A 20,916-nucleotide genomic window follows, 5' to 3' on the forward strand; every position below is an offset into this window, starting at 1 on the left:
TTTGTTGTTGGATTGTATGGCGGTGAAATAAAACCGTGTGCTTCTGAATTATTAGCAGATTTTGCAGAAGAGTTAAAAACTTTCAAACAGCCAGAAGAAATATTTGGTAAGTAGGTACGTGACAATTGCGTTTTACGGAACCGAATTTTGTGCTAAAATTTTGTGCCACGATTTTCGCAGTCTCTTCAAAGTTAGCGTGCTTGAGGAAGGCTTTCTGAAATAACCTTTTAGTATTCGTTATCAACATAGAGTATTTTTAGAAAGAAGAATAGTTGAAGCTTATCATTAATTTGGTTTTAATTATACTCAATTGATATATTACCGAGTTTATTGATGTCAAAGTTTTAGTTGTACTTCTGTGGTGAAATTAATGTCCAGGATATAGTCTATATTTTATCTATTCAATTTTTATTTTTAAGTTATTCAATTATCTATGCACCTGCCAAATTTCGTTGAAAAATATTTTGTAGCAGTCACCCTATTTCTTGCTGCACTTTTGTTACCTAATTTACATTTTCCCTGTTGTTAGCGCGGGAGACAGAGGGGTCCATTGATTATTTGTATATATATATTTTTTTTATATATAACATTCATATTAATAATATTATTAGCAATATTTAACTTATTTCATAAATTGATATTATAAACCTAGATACTTTATAGTGAAAATATGATTTAAAAATATGTAAATTTAAACAAAATTGTTTTATTAAAAGGATTTTTAGTAAATAATAAAATAAGACTTAAATTTTATATTTTATTTAGAAACAAAATGGAGAAAGAAAATAAAGGTTTCACATAGTATTTTGTATCATATTCATAATATATATATCAATATATAATATATGAATCAAATTAGTTATGAATCATATCTAATTTGAAGTTTGAACGTTGTCTTTATTTAACAAGGAATGCCTTTAGATTATAATTTATAACTATTAAATAAGTTATTTTTATATAAATTTATTAAATTAATTTTAAATTATTATTTGGCCACTATCTAAACCTTTATGTATAACTTAAATATTTCTTTCGCTGTTTTAGATGCTCTAAGTTGTGAAATGGCGTCAGCCAACAACATCAGTTAGTTACTTTCTTTTTTCAATAGCTCGGTAGTTATTTTTATTATATATATATATATTTATATATATATATATATATATATATATATATATATATATATATATATATATATATAAATTAGTAAAAAACACTTATCTAACTTTTATCTTCGACTTGAAGTTTCACCATTGCTGGATCATCAGGAAGAGTACATTTACATATATATATATACAAATGACTTACTATATGCAAATTTTTATATTACTTTGTAAAAATAAAGTTAATTTAATTTGTTTAGATGAACTTGCTTTACAGAGGATCAGTCAGTTATATCCCTATTATATGAATTAATTTAGCATTTAGTCATTTACTATTAGTTATCAAATACAGTTCTTTATCAAATACAGTTCTTAGGTCAAAAAAGAATAGGACTGTCGACTATCTAGACACTCTAGATTTAAGTTTAAGAGAAAAGATTTTTAAAACGGTCAATTAATGTAGCACGTAAAAACAGATTTACAAATCGACTCTATCGATGCAAAGTAGGAGATGAGATTTGCAAAAGACAAAAAATCAAGCGCCAAAAAATGGATGAAAAAGAAAAAAGAAAGTTAGAGCGTGACCTATCTAAATTAAATTTTGAAGAGATTATTAATTCATATAAGCACTTATCCAATGACCAACTATTTGATTTAGAAGATGTCATGTCAGATAGAATTGTTGGGAAGAAACTAGAACATGAATGGTACGATCCAAAGATATGCAAAAGTGTTTTATATCGCGGCAGAGTAAAAAAAGTTAATAAAAGAAAAAATGACTTCATTTACACCATTTCTTACTGGAAAGATGATGAAACTGATAATGAAGCTGTTGACTATTGCATGAAAAAGATCCAGCTTGCTGCTGATGTTGTTTCCGGTGAGTTACAATTTAATTAATTTAATAACACTGCAAGTGTTGTGACTTGCCAAAAATGTATTGCAAATGTTGTGACTTGCATAAATAATACAGCAAGTGTTGTGACTTGTATAAATTATATAGCAAGTATTGTGACTTGCCTAAATAATACAGCAAGTGTTGTGACTTGCCTAAATAATACAGCAAGTGTTGTGACTTGCATAAATTATATAGCAAGTGTTGTGACTTGCCTAAATAATATAGCAAGTGTTGTGACTTGCCTAAGTTATATAGCAAGTGTTGTGACTTGCCTAAATAATACAGCAAGTGTTGTGACTTGCCTAAATAATACAGCAAGTGTTGTGACTTGTTAAATTTTTTGACAGACGGCTCTGGCTTACCTTCACGTGGTGTCTATCGTTAAAAATGGTTAAAACAGTTTCATTTTTGGAATTAATTATTTTAATCATTCACTAAAAGCCAAGACAAAAATATATTGTATTTTCTTTAAAATAGTTTTATATTATTATTATTATTTTTTAATATTTTATTTATTTTTTATTTTGAAACAGAAAATTTGTTTGTTAACCAAACAAAATGGCTAGCTCGTTAACTATACTGTATGGTCCTTACTTCTGTTAATGCAATAATCACATGAAAGACTTTATTATAGGTTTTTGCTATACTTGGTTAGAAAGATGACATGTTTTTTTACAGCCAATTGACTTATAGCCCCACATTAGTAGTTGTATAATTTTTTTTGTAATATATATCCAATTAAATAATAATTTTTGGTAAGAAGTGGAAAGGGCATTAGAATGTCTCTTTCTTATGACATATTTGGATACGCCCTCTTTTAAACTCCACTCTCTTATGACCATGGATGCACCACTAGTGTATCTTTTAATCTAGTGGAATATGTTTTTTAATTCTTTGTTGTTGTACTTTAAATATTCAATCAGATATTTCAAGAATTGAAACATTTTTTGATATTATAGTACTAAAACATCATCAACATATCTACTGTGAGTTTTACATTAACCTCCCATATTTGGTGGTTGTCTGGTATGAATTTATTTTTTAATTTATTTCCAATTTTTTAATTTATTTTTTAAATTTATTGTTCAAATTTTGAAAAAAATATTTATTTTTTTTAGGTTGGGTGAAGAGGTGGGGGGGGGGGGGTAGGCAGGTGGGGGGGATACGCCCCTTTGTAATAGAAACACCACTTTTAAACGTAAGATTGTATAACATAATTTTATATTGTGTACTAATTTTACTCATTATAGTAAAGATATAAATATTTATAAAATCAAGTCGTTTTTGATCCTAGGGTGTGATACACCAATCGCCACCACACCCACCTCTATTGCTAACATTCACCTCTCGTATATTTTGGTGATTTACTATAAATTTAAAATAACTTTTTTGTGTATTTATATTGCTTATGTAATTAAAAAAAAAAAAATTCTGAAAAAAGTGTCCAGTTTTATACGGGCGAGGTGGTGGTTTGGTGCCCCCTCTGTCCATCCGATACACCCGGTGGTTAGAGTTTAACATAAAGTTGTAACCCACTCTTACACCTATCTTTTGACACCAAGATATTTGTATTTCGATAAGAATTGGCAAAGTTATGACAATTTAAGTGAAGAAAAACATTATTTTGACCACAGTTTCTTCAACAAATCAATATATATAGAAAAAATCGCTACTGAAACCGTCATAACTTTTAAACCAATTGTTCGATTTTGATAATTTTTTCACCTTTAAAATACTGTAATAGTCCTCTTTCTAATGATATATAACATTATAGTATTCAAACAGTTTGAAATTTTTTACTCACGTACCTATTGGTAAGATCTTCAATATTTCTTTGTTAGCAATAAGATGTGATGTTCCTGCTAGGGCACTCTTATTAAGAGTGCCCTAACTGTGCCTTTTAAGAGTCTTAAAAGGCACAGTTGAACATTCTGGATACTATGCATGTGAGAGATGCAATTTGCGTGGTTTTTATGTTAATAGTCGTATTGTTTATGATAAATGTCGCGAAACAGTTACAAATAGAAACAATGCTGATTTAAAAGCCGGATTATACTCTCAACAAGATTAAGATGGTTGGTGCCATCATCATACACGAACTCCACTGTTTGACATTGAAGATTTAGATATGATTCAGGATTTTGCTCTTGACTATATGCACTTGGTTAATTTAGGTGTTATGAGACGTTTGTTATACTACTACAAAGTTACATATGCCCGAATATTTAATGGTTGTTTATTAACACCTTATTTAAAAAAGATTTAAATGGGAAATTACCATCAGATTTTGTGCGTCAAACAAGATTTTTAGAAGATGTCAATAGATGGAAAGCCACAGAACTAAAAACATTCTTACTATATGTGGGTATTGTTGTTTTAAAGGATATTCTCAATCCTAAGGTGTATAAACATTTTCTCAGCTTATCTTTAGCGATCCGCATATTGTGTGAGGCGAATAATGATGTTAGGAGAACATATTTGAGCCATGCAAAAAAACTCTTGTATTTTGTGACTCATGTTGTGCTCATTTTGTGTCTCATGTTGTGCTTATGTTGTGACTCATGTTGTGACTCATGTTGTGCTCATGTTGTGACTCATGTTGTGACTCATGTTGTGCTCATGTTGTGCTCATGTTGTGACTCATGTTGTGACTCATGTTGTGCTCATGAATGCTCATGAACATTTTGGTGACTCATTTTGTGTCTACAAGGATCACTGTCTTCTGCATATAACAGACAATGTTGAACATTTTGAAAGTAGTTTGGACGAGATTTCTTGCTTCCAGTTTGATTTTTTGCAACAATTAAAAAGATTAGTACAAGGTAAACAAAACCCTTTAGTAGAACTTGCAAAACACTTAAGTAAACATATTTCAGATGATCCACGTAAAGCAAAATTAATAACTAAAATTGATGTTTCCAAGAATGCTTGTTTCATGACAAAATATTTTGTTGTTTTTGTTGAAAACATTTTACCAAATGATCAATTAGTTTGTGACATCTATAAAAAGTATTATTTAAACAATTTCTTTGACAACTTTGTAGAATCTAAGATTCTTAATAAATACTATGTCAAAAACCATAATTGCAGTCCAGTAATGCAAACAATTAACATGCATGACTTACTTAGAAAATGTGTGTGTATTCCATTTAAAAATAACAAAGTTGTAATATTTTTATTAAATAATGTGAATTTTTGAAATTGCGTATATTTTGTTGTTATATATGTATTTATTGAAGGTTTTCCATTTTTTAAATATAAAGCTTATTTTTAGAATCATATATGATTTATAAAAACATAGATTTTATCCTCAAACAGTTAAAATATACAAGAGTTACAATTCTGCATTGATATGTTGTACAGAATAAATAGTAAGTTTAATTGTTACGACTTATTTGCTATTTAATTTATAATTATCTAAAATTGTAGGTTGTACAGTACCATTGCAATTAAAGAAGATGGTATTGACACTAAGACAGTAGTACCTACTCATTGGGTTAATGCAGACGAAGGTATAGTATACTATCCCCCTCGAAGAAAAAAAACTGTAGGTGTTTATTTATCTGAATGGGCTAGTCCAGAACCTGGCTGGCAAGAATTTATATTGTTAGAATTTGTTTTGGAGTGTGGAGTTGGAAGTTATGAAACATGTCAGGCAATGCTAAACTTTTTAACTGAAGATGAAAATGATCGCCCTGGTAAGTGAATCTATTGCTTTGTTTAAAAACTGTTTGCATTATTTTTTGTCAGATGTTATACTGTTATATAATTTGTGAAAAGTAAATATTTTCAGAAACTTGCTTATGTAATTTCTTTATGTAATTTCTTTGTTCAGCAAGGTTATTTTTTCACAGTTATGGGCTTGAGTTAAGGTTTTAACAAAAATTAAATAGTAGTTGCCCCTGGACCTTGAAGAAATTAATTATTTATGATAAAAATGTGTATAGAGCTTTGATATGTTTGGTATTCAATTGTTGTGTTCTGGGATTATTTTTTTATAGTTTCAAATATGCTTAACCCAAAGGAACGAGTTCCTAGTCCAAATTTGCATACTTTAAAGTGCACACCATCTGGTTCTTCATCGCCAATTCAATTGGATGTGCCACTTATATCTCCACGGAAAAAAAGTGGGCTGTGTAATGAAGATTTCCAACAATCATTGGATTTAGAATCGTACCACTTTAACAAAAATTTAACGTCTTTCAAGATGGTGGTGTTTCATTTAAGGAAATGACAAATAAACGTAGGTTTTTGCATGAAATAAAGGTTTGTGATGATCTTTATTTCTCTGATCAAATAATCTTTCTCTGATTTTAAAATTTTATCTCTAGTTTTATAAATGTTTTTTCCTGTTTGATGCAATACAAATAAAGAATTTATATTTAGAGTTTCAGTATGCCATGATAATGAAACTAGATTTGTTGCAGCAAAATCAACTTAAAATTATGGAGCGATTGGACAACATGGAAACACAGCCAAAAAGTGGTGCTAATAATGTGGGTGCCATATTTACAATCCCACACAGAGATATTAGGTGCTTTAACGAAGAAGAGGAATTTCTCATAGCAAGTTCTTGTGCTATGAAAAACAAGGTAAAAACATTAAACTTTCCAGGAGTATATTCTAAGTTTCATTAGAGTTGACCACAAATAACATACAACGTAGTTGTATGTTATTTGTGGTCAACTCTAATGAAACAGGAATCTATTATGTTCCTTCTGATGATTCAAGTAATGTTTCTTGTAACGTTAGAATATCGTGTTTGTGAAAATGTAAAGTTGGAATATAAATTTTAAGTTTTACGGTATTAGATTTTAGAACTTATTAGATTTAACAATTTAGCAATTTTTCAGATCACTCAAATCAAAGCCATTGGTGGTGCAACAGCACGAAAAACTGTCAAAAATGTTTTAAACCAGTTAATGGTGCCACAAGTCCAAAACTTATTTAGTAAAGATGGATTAAAAGGCAAGCTTAAGTTTACATCTACGCAACATTACAAGTGTATTAAAGGTTAGGCAATGATTGTATTGTGCATTCCTAAGGTGAATAAAAATAAGTTGATTTTATATTTACATTTAAAAAAAAAAAATTGATTATATAAAAACCATTTCTGTGTTCAGAATACTAACAATTGCAATTTACTTTTTTGCTTGTTTAGAAGGCTTAGTATCCATAAGAACCGGTTATGATGCCGCAACTATCGAAGCCCTTGTTGGCGATTTATTGAAGCGGGCGTTGCCGAAAGTAAAAATAGTTAACAATGTTGACGCTAATGATGAGGAAGCAACATAAAATTGTTGCTTTGTATATTTATTATTTTAAAAGTAAATGATTTTTACATATTTCAGTTTTCTGTTTAGCACACCTTTTTTATTAGCATTTGAAATTCTGATCAGAATTTTTAAAATGATATATATATATATATATATATATATATATATATATATATATATATATATATATATATATATATATATATATATATATATATAAACACACACACACACTTTGTGAAAGATATAGTTCTATCTAGACACAGATATATCTAATTAGACTATCTATCTAGTTAGACATATTTTGAAAAATATTTCAGACGTGTATGGATGTCTATAGACGTCCAAAATGGACGGACGAATGCCGTTTCATTTAGTCGTCTATTGGACGTCTCATGACGTCCAAAATAGACTTCCGTTCGTCTAATTTTAGACATCCAAAACGGACGGACGAGTGCCGTTTCATTTAGTCGTCCATAGGACGTCTTAAGGACGTCCGTTCGTCCAATTTCGGTCGTCCGCTGGGGAGAGAAGGCCATAAAATATTGTTTGAAAAAATTTTAATTTCCAAATCTTGTGATGAGACTAACATTTCAAACTACAGATCTATTTATTTATTTATTGTAAAATATTTATACAGGTAATGCTAAATCAGCACATTAAATTAGGCTGTTATCCTATTGGCCCCTGATACATTAAAAAATATATAAATATAACAATTACTTAAGAATATAAAATAATATTAAAACATTAGTAGATTTATCACAGAATAAAATAAAATTTAAAATTAGAAATATCCATTAGTTTAGTTTTAAATTCTCTTAGGTTCTTACTCTGGCGAACAGCGAATGGGAGACTATTATACAAAATTACTCCTTGGTAATAAAAACCTTTTTTCGTGGATTCAAGCTTTACTTTAGGTATGGTCAGTGATATTTCATTGTTTCTTGTGTTTGCTGAATGACAAATTGCCTTAAACCTGTTAGAAAATACGCATAACCAAGTTCTTTCTTTAAGATCTTAAAAACGCAAGTTACAGCTTTTTTTTCCATTGACTTCTTTAAAATGCGGGAAATTTATATTAACGTTTGAAATTTTATTTGCATTTAATATTATATGATTTATTCTACTATATAAACGGTTGATTCGGTATAATTGGGTTGCAGTATGTTTTAAGTTGTAGTTTAAGTAAGTAAAAATTGGCTAGATCATTGAGACAAATTTATTTAGCAGCGTTTATTGTTAGCAGGTGTCTTGTTTTATTTAGTAAGCTAATGCGCCCACTGATCTTATTACATTTAAAATTTAAGTGAAGGGGTTGGATCTAGATGGATTCCTAAATATTTATATGTTTATAAATTTAAGTGAAAGGGTTGGATCTAGATTGATTCCTAAATATTTATATGTTTTGGTATTGTTTATTTAAACTTCATTAATATTAGGGTGGAGCGATTTTGAAAATTTTTGAAATTTGATTTGCCTGAGCAGCAAATCAATATCTTTTGGTGAAAAAAGAACCTTACTCTTTTTTTTTTTAGTTTAGATGAGTTCTTGAGGTTCCTCTTTGGATTCTAAATTTTTGATGGGTAATGTTGTATAAATTTTTTTTTTCTAAACTATATCAACTTGATACTTAAAAGAAGCAAAATAATATGCTGATTTTGAAAATAATATTTGTTTTTATTAAAAAATTAAAATTAAAAAAGTAGAGTTGTTTTTTTCATTAAAAACCCCCGTCCTCAACAAAACGGGGGTTTTAAGGTATATTTTTGCAAGTATTTTTTTCACTAAAAAATTTTTTTAATAAAATTATTATTTATGAAACAAGCATTTTTTTCTGTCTGCTTTTTTTGAGTCCAAGGTTGATATGGTTTAGAAAAAAAAAATTCAAAAATATTAGGACCTGTCAAGAATTTAAATTCCAAAGAGGACCCTCAAGATCTCATCAAAATCAAAAAATATTTTTTTACTTTTATCTTATAATTAATAGACATTGATTCGTGTCTCAGTAATATTGGTTTTTAAACTCTTTTTTTTTTGCTATGAAAATCGCTCCACCCTAATTAATATGTAGATTTAAGCACCGGCACCGACATTTAGATAATTTTCTTGCAGTTCCAAAAAGCATTTTTTTCAGTTTTGCTTTTCTAAACTTATTATACGCATTATGTAAATAGGCTTTATAAATATTTAACTGAAAATAAGATTTTATACTTGAATCAATATGGTTTAAAGAGAATTCTTTAACTTTTCTACTGATCATGCAATAATTGAATTAGTAAAGCATATATCATGTGGATTTAGTGATTGCTATCAATAGGTTTTTTTATTTATCTAAAGCTTACAACACAGTAAACCATAAATGACTAATATTTTGCATCAAAAATATTAAATACTATTAATTGTATTAAATTTAATTATATTATTTATATTAATTATACTAAAAATATTAAATACTATTTTATTTGCAGATGACACTAATTTATTTAGAGTCAAAAATATTTTATACATCCTGATGAATACTTATAATCACTAGAACATTAAAAATTAGGTATTAAATATGTTTCACGTGCCTATACTTTATTATTATGTTTAACGTGCCTATACTTTATTATGTATTAGGACAAAACAATTTAAAAATATTAGATTTAATAAAAAAAATAATTTATTGGTTATCATGTGAAGGCTGTACTAAATAATGTTGCTTAAATTATTTTAAATAAAATGCACTAAATAACGTTGCTTGAAATACTTTTATTAATATGCACTAAAAAACAAAAATGTTTAAAAGAATCTGAAAACTAATTTTATTATTTTTTTGATTTTAATTTTTAAAATATTATTACAGTAACTAATTATACATAACTCTGATAATTTTCTGTTATTGCTTTTATTTTGATAAACGATAAAGTATATTTATATATCATGGCCGACGACACGGGTTTCGAAATGGAGGGGCGCCATAGTCAATTTCTAAAAAAGTCCTCCATATCTAAAATTTGCTGAAAATAAAAGTTTCTTCAGAAAAAAAAGTATGTGTGTAGATGAGGGGGGGGGGGGAGGGAGGAGGGGCTCTGTATATTATAACATACAAAGCCCCCTCCTCCCTTCCTATAAATATTCTTTTTATTAAAACTAGTCCAATGTAAAGTTAAAAATAAGAAACATTTTTTCCCAAAATGTTATACTGGCTACAGGGCCGGTCTTTATTAAAAGGGAGCTTCGGTGCCACTAAAAGAAATACAACAATAAAAACAATTTTGTCACTCAAAGCCATATCATGAATTTAAATACATACACATACTAGTGGCTTATTGGAACTCTCTAGCCTTTGGCTACTTCAAACTTATTTATTATATTTGTTAAATAATTGTTACAGGTAATCTCTTACACAATAATCAATCAATTCATATATTCTGAACTAGTTGTTACATTCACGGAAGTTTATAAATAGTACATGTACTAATCTTAAGTAAAAACCTTGTAAAATACTAATAATGACAATAATAAGAGTGGTAGTAGCAACAATAATAACAATGCAATGATAAGAGTATAATGATGATAATAAAAAAAAATGGCAACAATAAAAGTAATTACAATAATTATAAAAAGAATAATAATAATTTAGTATTAGTCACACAAATACACATTTTATTAATGTGATTTATATTATTATCATATTTTATTAATGTGATTTATATTATACTAGGATTTATAAACTCATATAATCAAATATATTAATAACGTTGGTTATATAAAAACCTTACACGACAGTAATTATGAAAATATCAGAATATAAAATTATGTTCATACCATACTGGGCGGGGCCAGCCGGGCCGCGGCCTGAGGCGCCAAAATTGGGAGGGCGCAAAATTCCCCAAATTAATTTATTTATTTTCACATTATGAAACTAATTTGCGTGGCGTCAATTTTATGTTGATAAGAAAATTAATTAAAATTGCGCCTCCTGACGAACTTTAAAATAAAAGCTAATTTACCAAACAGAAGAGCGCCCTTAAACACTAAAAAGTTGTATTTTCTGAACATTATTTTTTACAATGCATCGTGCAAAAAAATTATCTGGTGCTGAATTTAAGAACGACAATTAAAAACCAATAATTATTTATAATATAAACAAATGATTCATTAAGGATCATATAAATTAATTTAACGCACACATTAAAAATTATTCTAAAAAGAAAAAAATAAAGACAAAAAGAACTTCGAATTTAAAAAAAAGAACGCTTAATTTAAGCGGCTTAAATAAAGAAACAAATGAAATGAAAGCTAAAGAAAGTAAAGTAAGCAAATAATAATAAAAATAAAGAGGGAGAAGAAAAGAAAAAAGAAAAATAAATAATAGAAGAGCGTAATTAAAAAATAAGAATTTGTATTTTCTGAACATTATTTTTTACAATGAATCGTGCAAAAAAATTATCTGGTGCTGAATTTAAGAAGGAAAGAAGAGACCGTCTTGAAAGTGACGCAAAACTAAGAAATTGTTTCAAGAAGTGGTTGGTAACAAACTCTTCTGTGGAAAAACAAATTATTTCAGAGGATATTTGCAATGAATTTGATAATGATTCAACAGCTGAAGTTGCTGCTACATCTTTAATTACTGACTTAAATTCATATCATCCATTGGAATTAATTGAAGAGGAGATTTTCATTGGCCAAAGTCAAGACGAATTCGGACCAAATGATTCAGAAGCACAAGAAGATAGAAATTCTCAGCTTTTCAAACCAATTGAAATGGGCAACAGTGAATTTCCTCCAGAAATCTCAGAAATTTCAGCAACCTCAGGAGAAAACTTTCAACACAGTGATCCAGCTACATGGCCTAAAATGACAAATAAAACAAGGTGCTTTTTGATTCAGCATGGGCCGGAGCATGGAAGGAAAGACCTTGGATTCTGATCTGCAGAGAGTTATCAACGGAGAGATGAAAAAGTGGAGAGATATCTTGAAAGTGATTGTTGATGCAATTTTGTTCTGTGCCAAGAACAATCTTGCCCTTCGGGGTTCAACAGAAGTAATTGGAGAGCAAAACAGTGGCATCTTTCTGAACTTAATTGAGCTGATAAGCCATTCTTATCCTTTAGTGGCTGAACACGTTGCATCCGTTAAGGCAAAGAAAACCACAACATCCTACTTTTCTCCTCGAATTCAAAATGAGCTGATTGAATTACTTGGGCAGAAAGTCAGGAATGAAATTTTGTCAAATGTCAGAGAAGCTAAATACTACTCTGTTTTGTTTGACTGCACTCCAGATGCCTCCCACAAAGAGCAGATGACCCAAATAATCAGGTATGTCCACATTACTGAGGAAACCTGTACAATTGAGGAAAGCTTTGTGGACTTCATTGAATCTCACGAAAAAACTGGAAAGGGTCCTGCCGCTGAAATCACCGAAAAACTGGAGAAGGATGGCCTGAGCATTTCTGATTGTCGGGGCCAAGGTTACGACAATGGAGCCAATATGTCTGGAAAATATAATGGCGTCCAAGCTCACATCCATTCTCTAAATGAGTTTGCAAGATTTGTTCCATGTGCAGCTCACACTTTAAACCTTGTTGGTGTCCATGCTGCTGAAGTTTCTCCACTCATGATTACATTCTTTGGAAAAGTTCAAGCCATCTTTAACTTTTTCTCAAGTTCTACCTTAAGATGGGAAAAACTGATGAAAACATTGACCATCTCACTAAAGGGAAATAGTGATACAAGATGGTCTGCCAAAAAAGAAGCAATCATCCCACTACACAGACAAATAAAAGAAGTTCTTCAAGTTTTGGAATCCATAATTCACACTCCCAAGACAAATGCTATCTCAGTTTGCAGTGCAAAAGAGCTCATCATTCAAATTGATTTCAGTTTTCTGTGTTTGTTGGATTTTTGGTGTCAAATTCTTTCTTTAATTGACCGGGAAAACAAACTGCTTCAGTCTAAAAACATTTCAATTGATATCGCAGCAAAAAAAATGAAAGGACTGAAGGCTTCCATTCAGAATCTGAGAGATGTTGGGGTGGACAACATTATCAAAGCTGCTGCAGAAACAGCTATCCAAATTGGAATTGAAGGAGACTTTCCTATAAAGAGAAAGCGCAAAGTGAAGCAGATGGCACTTTATGAAGCTGAAGATGACTTTTGCCGTTTGTCACCAGAAACAGATTTCGGATCCCAGTGCAACCTTGTGTTTGACAGCATTCTCACACAAATTGAGTGGCGGTTTGAAGCTGTCTGCAGTATCCTCAGATTTTGACTTCCTCAGTGGACATTCTCTCTCCAAAAGTTCAGTGGATGAACTTAAGACTAAAGCCAAAAATTTGTCTAAAATTTACAAGGCAGATTTAGATTCTTCAGATTTCCAGTCAGAAATGGCAAGCTTTAAATATCAAGCTGCTGCCATGATGGAAAACTTTGAAAAATCTAGCCCCATGGACATTTTGCAGCTCATTCATAAATACTCATTGACTGATGCTTATCCTAACACGGCAATTGCTATTCGCATCTTCCTCACCTTACCAGTTACAGTTGCCACGTGTGAAAGAAGTTTCAGTAAACTTAAGATCATAAAAAACTATTTGAGATCAACTATGGGCCAAGAACTTTTGTCTTGTCTGGCAGTAGTTTCAATTGAACATGAAGTGGCCAACGCACTTGATTTTGATGATGTCATTAGTGACTTTGCCTCCAAAAAAGCCAGAAAAGTGACCTTGAACTGAAGTTTGTGAAACATTGGTGACAAATTGTTCTTTTAACTTGATGCGATAAATTTTGTGATCAATAATTAATTTTATTTCATATATATAATGTGTTTTTTGTATATTTTTTTGGGAGGGGGGCGCAATTTTATTTGCTTGCCCGAAGCGCAAAGTTGGCCTGGTACGGCCCTGGTTCATACAAACATTATGTTGCATACACACAAATATAGACACATACAAACACACATACACACTTACGTTCACGAATACATATAAACACATATACTTATATCTCCCTGTATTCAATAGCTATGTACACAGTAATTGTATTCATACATAATATACACACATGAATGTAGATTCATATATACTATACACAAATATACGTATATACACAAACGTACATATACATACGCACACATACATAAACACATACATACATACACATATACAAACATAAATACATATACACACATTTAATAATATTATATATGTGTATTATATATGTATACATTACATACAAATTCACACATATACGCATACATATACACATGTCAACCTTCGGAATTAGGATCAGCATTCGGCAATGCCGACCTAACTGTCAACCTGAAAGTGTTTGAGGTCACACACGCACACATACAGTATCGGACAAAACGAGTGCAACCAAATAATGCTAATTTAGTTTCTTTATATAAAAGTGCTGCATTTTTTCAATTTAGAGAAGTAACTATGTAACTGTTTAGAGACAAAGTTCTTCAAGTTTTATTCATCACAAAGTTCATTATTTGTACACGAAAATTAATAAATTAATCAAAAGTATTAAAAAAAGTTGATTTCCTTCTGGACAAAACAAGTGCAACTCGACAAAATGTTGACCAAGCTGTATTTCGCTATCAATATTTCGTGGCGAATCCTTTGTTGTCGATCACAGCCTTGCATCTTCGAGGCATAGATTCGATCAGGTGATCAATGAAACTTTGTGGAATTGCTGCCCAGACCTTTTGGATTTGTTCAAACAGTTGATCCTTATTACGAACACCTTCACGATTAATTCTGCGGTTGGGTTAGGGTTGAGATCCGAAGATTGAGGCGGCCAATCCATCACCGATAGGTCGTTGTCTTGAAACCACTACTTTTGCAGTGTGTTTCGGATCGTTGTCTTGCTGAAAAACCCATTTTATTGGCATATTCCATTCAGCATGAGGTAACATAACATCTTTCAGGATATTTTTATACATGAAACGGTCCATTATTCCATCGTTTCTATGTATTGGACCTAGACTGTTAGCAGAAAAACACCCCCAGACCATTACATTGCCTCCACTATGCTTCACGGTCTTTTAGCAGTAACGTAAATCGAGGCGTTTTTCCGGCCGGTCGAGGTACACGGCAAATGCCATCGCTCCCAATGATGTTGAACTTCGATTCATCACTGAACAGGACAGTTCGCCATTTCTGCACATTGCAGTCAATATGAGATGCAGCAAACAGGAGTCTTTTCTTCTGGTTTTTTAGTGAAATCAGTGGTTTCTTTGCAGGGCGTCGAGAAAACTATCCGGCTTCAACAGCACGCCGTCTGATTGTTTGGTCCAATACAGGCAGCTCTAATTGCTTTTGTATCTCGACTGATGATATCCAGGGATCCTTCTTGACGGATCTGACGATCATAGAATCCTCTCTAGAAGTGGTGGAACGCGGTCTTCCACCTTTGTTATCTGCTGCCAACTTCTCCGTAGAACCATATTTGGAACATAGTCTTGATACGGTCCATTTTTTCACGCGATATTTATCACAAATACTTTTTTGTGACATTCCACTTACGTAATCGCCAAAAATTTTCTTTCTTAGTTCCAATCCAAGACTGTCGGGAGCCATTTTTGCACTTGAAGTCATAAAAATAATAAAAATAAATAATCACGCTTCTCAAGGTTTACCGTGTTTCATTTACCTTGTGATGATACAATAATGCTCTGTGGAACACAACGTCTTGGTAAATCGTCAACGATTTACATGTCTCTTATATAGTAAAATGAACCTGTGTGAACCTGTTCTGGAAGATTCTAGATGCTTCTTTTCGATGCTTCTGGAAGCTTCTGGATGCGTCTGGATGCTTCTGAATGTTTCTGGATACTTCTGGATGCTACTGGATGCTTCCAGATGCTTCTTCTGGAAACTTCTGGAAGCTTCTGGAAACTTCTGGATACTTCCTTTAATTATTAAAAAACTTCCGTGACGTTGACTCGGACCAAACCTAAGAAAATGAAACAAACCAAAAAAGTTGCACTTGTTTTGTCCGCTGCAAAATGGCACTTGTCAACGAAATTCTGCCTGTGTGCTGTCACCTGTCAGCTGATTGCTAATGTATTGGCATGCTATGACTCCAGACTCCTGAAATGTTTGCTGTGGTAGTATAGTTCGTTTCGTTTTTAAGACATGTAAAATTAGGAACACTTTTTAGCATTGTTTGATGTTGGTTGCAAATGTTTTGTCCAATACTGTATATATACACATATAAATATATACACACATACACACATACACATCCATGTATACATAGACACATACATACATATACACTCACACTTATTTATTATAGATACACATATCTTTGGATTTATAAACTGTATTTGACTAGGAAGGAATGGAATAGGTTACTCTTGATTTACGATAATTTAAGACTGCAAGATTCATATTATCAGTTGATCGAAGATAGTATCGGTTGTTTGCATTTTTTGGGAAGAAATTGTTGAAGGTAAGAGGAAGGTTTTTGTGTAAGTGGTTCCTGACAAACTGGCAATTCCAAACAAACTGGCAAAGAATTGAACAAGGTCACATAGTTTAAGGATCTTAGAAGTACGATAAAGCACATTAGGATTGGATTCGTAATTCTGAAAATGTATTACTTTTAAAGCTTTGTTTTGAAGATGAGAAATCCTTTAAACTTCTTGCATGATATATATTTAATAATGTTTTCAGATTGACATAGTGGCGAACTTTAGCCAGCATTCCATTTGATCTGCTCAATTTTATGGCTAAATCTTTGGGGTGGGATACAAACGATAGGTTGGAATCAATTATAATTTCAAGATATTTGATTGAGTTTACAGGAATGATTTTCTGGCCACTTGATTTAAAGTTTAAATTTTTATTGATTTTTTTTTTTAGATTTGAATATATCAGTTCAGTTTTGTTACAGTTGAGGGAACGCTTATTTGAGCGAAGCCACTGAATTAAATTGGCAAGATCCAGATTAATGCATTTGTTAATTTTTTTTTAAAGATTTGTTGATAATGAGCAAGTTAGTATCATCATCAAAGTGGTAAGGAGTTGCAAACTTAATTGAGTTATTAAGGTCATTTATATAGAGAAGAAAAAGTAGTGGTCCTAATACTGAGCCTTGAGGAACACCGTTGGAACATTTTATTTTAATAGATTTTGAGTCACCGACTGAGACAAACTGAGATCTGTTGTGAAGATAGGAAGTAAACCATTTAAGAGGTATTCCTCTGATTCCATTATATTCTAATTTCTTGAGTAGGATAGAATGATCTACTGTATCAAAAGCTTTTTGTAGATCTACAAGGACACCGCATGCAAAGTTTTTCTTATCAAGAGCTTTTCTAATTGACTCAGTAATTTTAATAAATGAGCGAGTCGTGGAATGATTAGCACGAAACCCATACTGGTGTTAGTAAAGGCATTTAAATTTATTCAAAAATGCATAGAGCCTCTTATACATAGCTTTTTCGAAGAGTTTGCTTAGGTTTGAAAGAAGAAAGATAGGTCCGTATTAGACATATCTATTGTAGAACCTTTCTTAAATATTGGAATGACTTTAGCAACTTTGAAAGCATCTGGGAATAAATCATTTTAAAATGAGTTATTTATAAAAATACTAAGAGGTTTAGAAATTATGCCTGGAATAAGTTTAAGAAGGAATGTAGGAAGGCTATTAGGAAGCTTTTTCCAGTTTTAAGAGTGGTTTTAATAAGATTAGAAATTTCATTCTCTGTGACAGGATCAATAAGGAACGTATTAGAATTCGGAGAGTTGATATAATCAGTAAATTTGGATTGTGAAGGTATGTTTTTGTTTTGAAGTTTGTATTGGATAGTAACAAAAAAGTTGTTTAATATATCGTAGTATATACAGTAGTTTGATCTGTGATAATATTTTCTTTCAATTCATGTTTGAGAGTTGAACTATAATAGGAAGGTTTTATATTAATGATTTCTTTTATCCCTTTCCAAGTATTCTTAATATTATTTAAGTTTTTACTAAAATAGGTTGTGTAACAAGATTTTTTACTAATTTTTAGTAGATTGCTGATTCTGTTTCTATAAAACTTAAATTTAGAAAACAGTTCATTTTTAGTATTAATATCTTTACATTTTGTGTTTTTTATATAGTTTGTTTTTGATAGAAATAGATTTAATAGAAATAGATTTACATTATCATTTGTTTTTAATAGAAATAGATTTACATCATCATCTTTTTTAATATATAGGGCCCAGTTAATGTTGGAAACATCTTTAATAAATATATTTGTGTTAAAGTTCTTGAAGCATCGCCTGTAGGATATACTTTTTTTAGGGTGATAAGTTTTTCTAGGAATGCAGATAAATTGACCCATATGATCAGATATTGAAATAGTAAGATAGCCAGAGATTGGTCAGGTGAAGTGAAGTTTATATAGATGTTATCAATAAGCGTTTGTGATTTAGCTGTTATGCGTGTTGGTAGAGTTATAACAGGATGTAATGAAAAAGAAATAAGCGAGTCAAGGTAGCAAGATATAGGATTTGATTCATTATACTTTAGTATATCCATATTAAAATCCCCATAAGCAAAATACATTTTTTTTCAATATTTAGCTTATCCAATAGTGGAGTTAAATAACTATTAGTGAAATCGTCTTGATTCATAGATGGATGTCGATATATGCAGCCAATTATTATATTTTTCAAGTGAGCCTTTATAATTTCAAAAAAAAATGGATTCAAGATATTTTTAAGAGTAGATCTTTAGGTCGTTGCGAACTATGTAGTTTAAATTAGAGTTTAGATATAGAATAGCACCCCCTTTTTTATCCTCAGTTGGGCAATGCTCAATGTTAAAATCATTTATAGATATGCTTGTTACATTTGAATCATTTACATATAAATTTGACTCAGTAATACCTATTGCCAAAGGGAATTTATTAAGAGTGCTAATAAAGCTGCAGAGATCATCAATGTGATATGGTAAAGAAGCAATGTTAAGATGAATATAAAGATCTGAATTAGGATTAATTTTTTTATTGAAATCTATGGTGTCATAGTATTTACAATTAATTGAATCTTGAGGATTATTTAGATCTGAAGTTGAATTTCGTGGACTTGATGTAGTGTCAAGAGAATATTGTGAATTAGTATTCTTGTGTGATTATGTTTGGTCAAGCTTAAGGTCAGAATGAGCCAAATTGAATAGTCTTAGATGGCATAGTGAGATAGTATGATTTTAAAACAATTTGGTTATATTTAGTATGATTTTAGAAAAAAATGGAGCTTGTTAGATTAAATATAGCTTGTAAACAGTGATGAATAATGATAAATTCAAGGAGATGAGAGATAATAATACAGTAGCTATAATACATAACATAAAACATTAGCAACTAAGTACAAATACAACAAAATAGTAATACAACAATACAACAAAACAAGTAATACAACAAATACAACAAAAAGTACTAAATACAACAACAATTATAATAAAAAGTACCAAATAGTATATAGCAACAACTATAATAAAAAATAGCAATAAACAGTACTTTAAAAAAGAAAAACGAGTAATTTTAGCACATAAACAACAATACCGTCAACCGGGGGTGACTTTGGACAATTTTTGAAGAAAATATTAAATTGTTTCATTAAAATCAATGCAAAATGGAAATATTTTTGTGGATCGTACCACTGTAAAAATAAAGAACATGAAGAAATTTTGGTTTTCAGTTTCCCAATTTGAAATGGGGTGACTTCGGACACTTGAAGCTTGTGATTTTTAAAGTCGAAATTTCAACATCAAGGATTTTAAAATGAATGTATAATTAAGTGAAAAGCTGCTTAATTAAAAAAATTTTTATTTCCAATAAAAAACAAAACAAAACAACTATTGATAAACTATTTCAAATACACATATAATTAATGATAAAACTACAATGATTATTTATCATTTCTATTCCTAACTTTGATCTCGATCGTTTAATGCCAGAAATATTGTTTCGTTTCATAAATGAATTTAACCAGTTAATTCCAATTTGCAAATTACAGCTGTTTTACCCATTACGATTTTGAGGAAATCAAAAGCCATCATTCTGACATCTAATCTTCCGATAGGAAAGCCCAAATCAGCAACAGATTCTAGTATTTGAGCAATGAGTACCTCATCTGCTTTGCTTATCCCAGTCGGCAAATTTAGTTGTAAACGCGCATTAGAAACTTGTTTAAATACGTATCAATGTGGTATGCATGTTAGCCATTTTATCGTGTCGAACACGCATTAGAAATACGCATTAGATGCGTATAAAGACAGGTATACAATACGACGCCTACTGAGTATCAGACTCGCATTTGAAACTTTTGTAAACACGTATAAAACACGATAACCAGAGAATATTCAATACGATATTTTCCTCGTATTACACGCGCATTTAAAACTTTCCAGAATACGCATTATTTATGAATATATATTTTAACTTTGACTCCGTATCAGCAACGTCATTGCTTATAGGTAACGACATAAAGACCGCATTAACATCAGTTCTTTTTAAAATCTGTCACAACACAAGTACCAGAAAAGGAAAGTCAAGTAAAGCCTGCAAATACCTAAAAAAAGACATGAAAAAAAAATTACAATTTTTAAATACAAAAGTACTATTTGCATTTTATTGTTAGTAGAATTAG

The 20,916-nt window shown here is 30.6% G+C and overlaps 2 protein-coding genes across 2 annotated transcripts; both read left to right on the forward strand.

Moving 5' to 3' along the window:
• Window positions 1–5,427: 5,427 nt before the first annotated feature.
• LOC136087688 (uncharacterized) lies at window positions 5,428–7,343 on the forward strand. Its single transcript, XM_065811124.1, has 4 exons — window positions 5,428–6,241; window positions 6,385–6,590; window positions 6,852–7,011; window positions 7,160–7,343. The coding sequence occupies exons 1-4, from the start codon at window positions 6,229–6,231 to the stop codon at window positions 7,291–7,293; spliced, it is 513 nt and encodes a 170-aa protein (XP_065667196.1). The 5' UTR covers window positions 5,428–6,228; the 3' UTR covers window positions 7,294–7,343.
• Window positions 7,344–12,216: 4,873 nt separating this feature from the next.
• LOC136088005 (zinc finger MYM-type protein 1-like) lies at window positions 12,217–13,533 on the forward strand. Its single transcript, XM_065811641.1, has one exon. It carries the CDS (start codon window positions 12,217–12,219, stop codon window positions 13,531–13,533), a length of 1,317 nt encoding a protein of 438 aa, XP_065667713.1.
• The last annotated feature ends 7,383 nt before the right edge of the window (window positions 13,534–20,916 follow it).

The sequence above is a fragment of the Hydra vulgaris genome, chromosome 12 (assembly GCF_038396675.1).
Source record: "Hydra vulgaris chromosome 12, alternate assembly HydraT2T_AEP".
NCBI lineage: Eukaryota > Metazoa > Cnidaria > Hydrozoa > Anthoathecata > Hydridae > Hydra > Hydra vulgaris.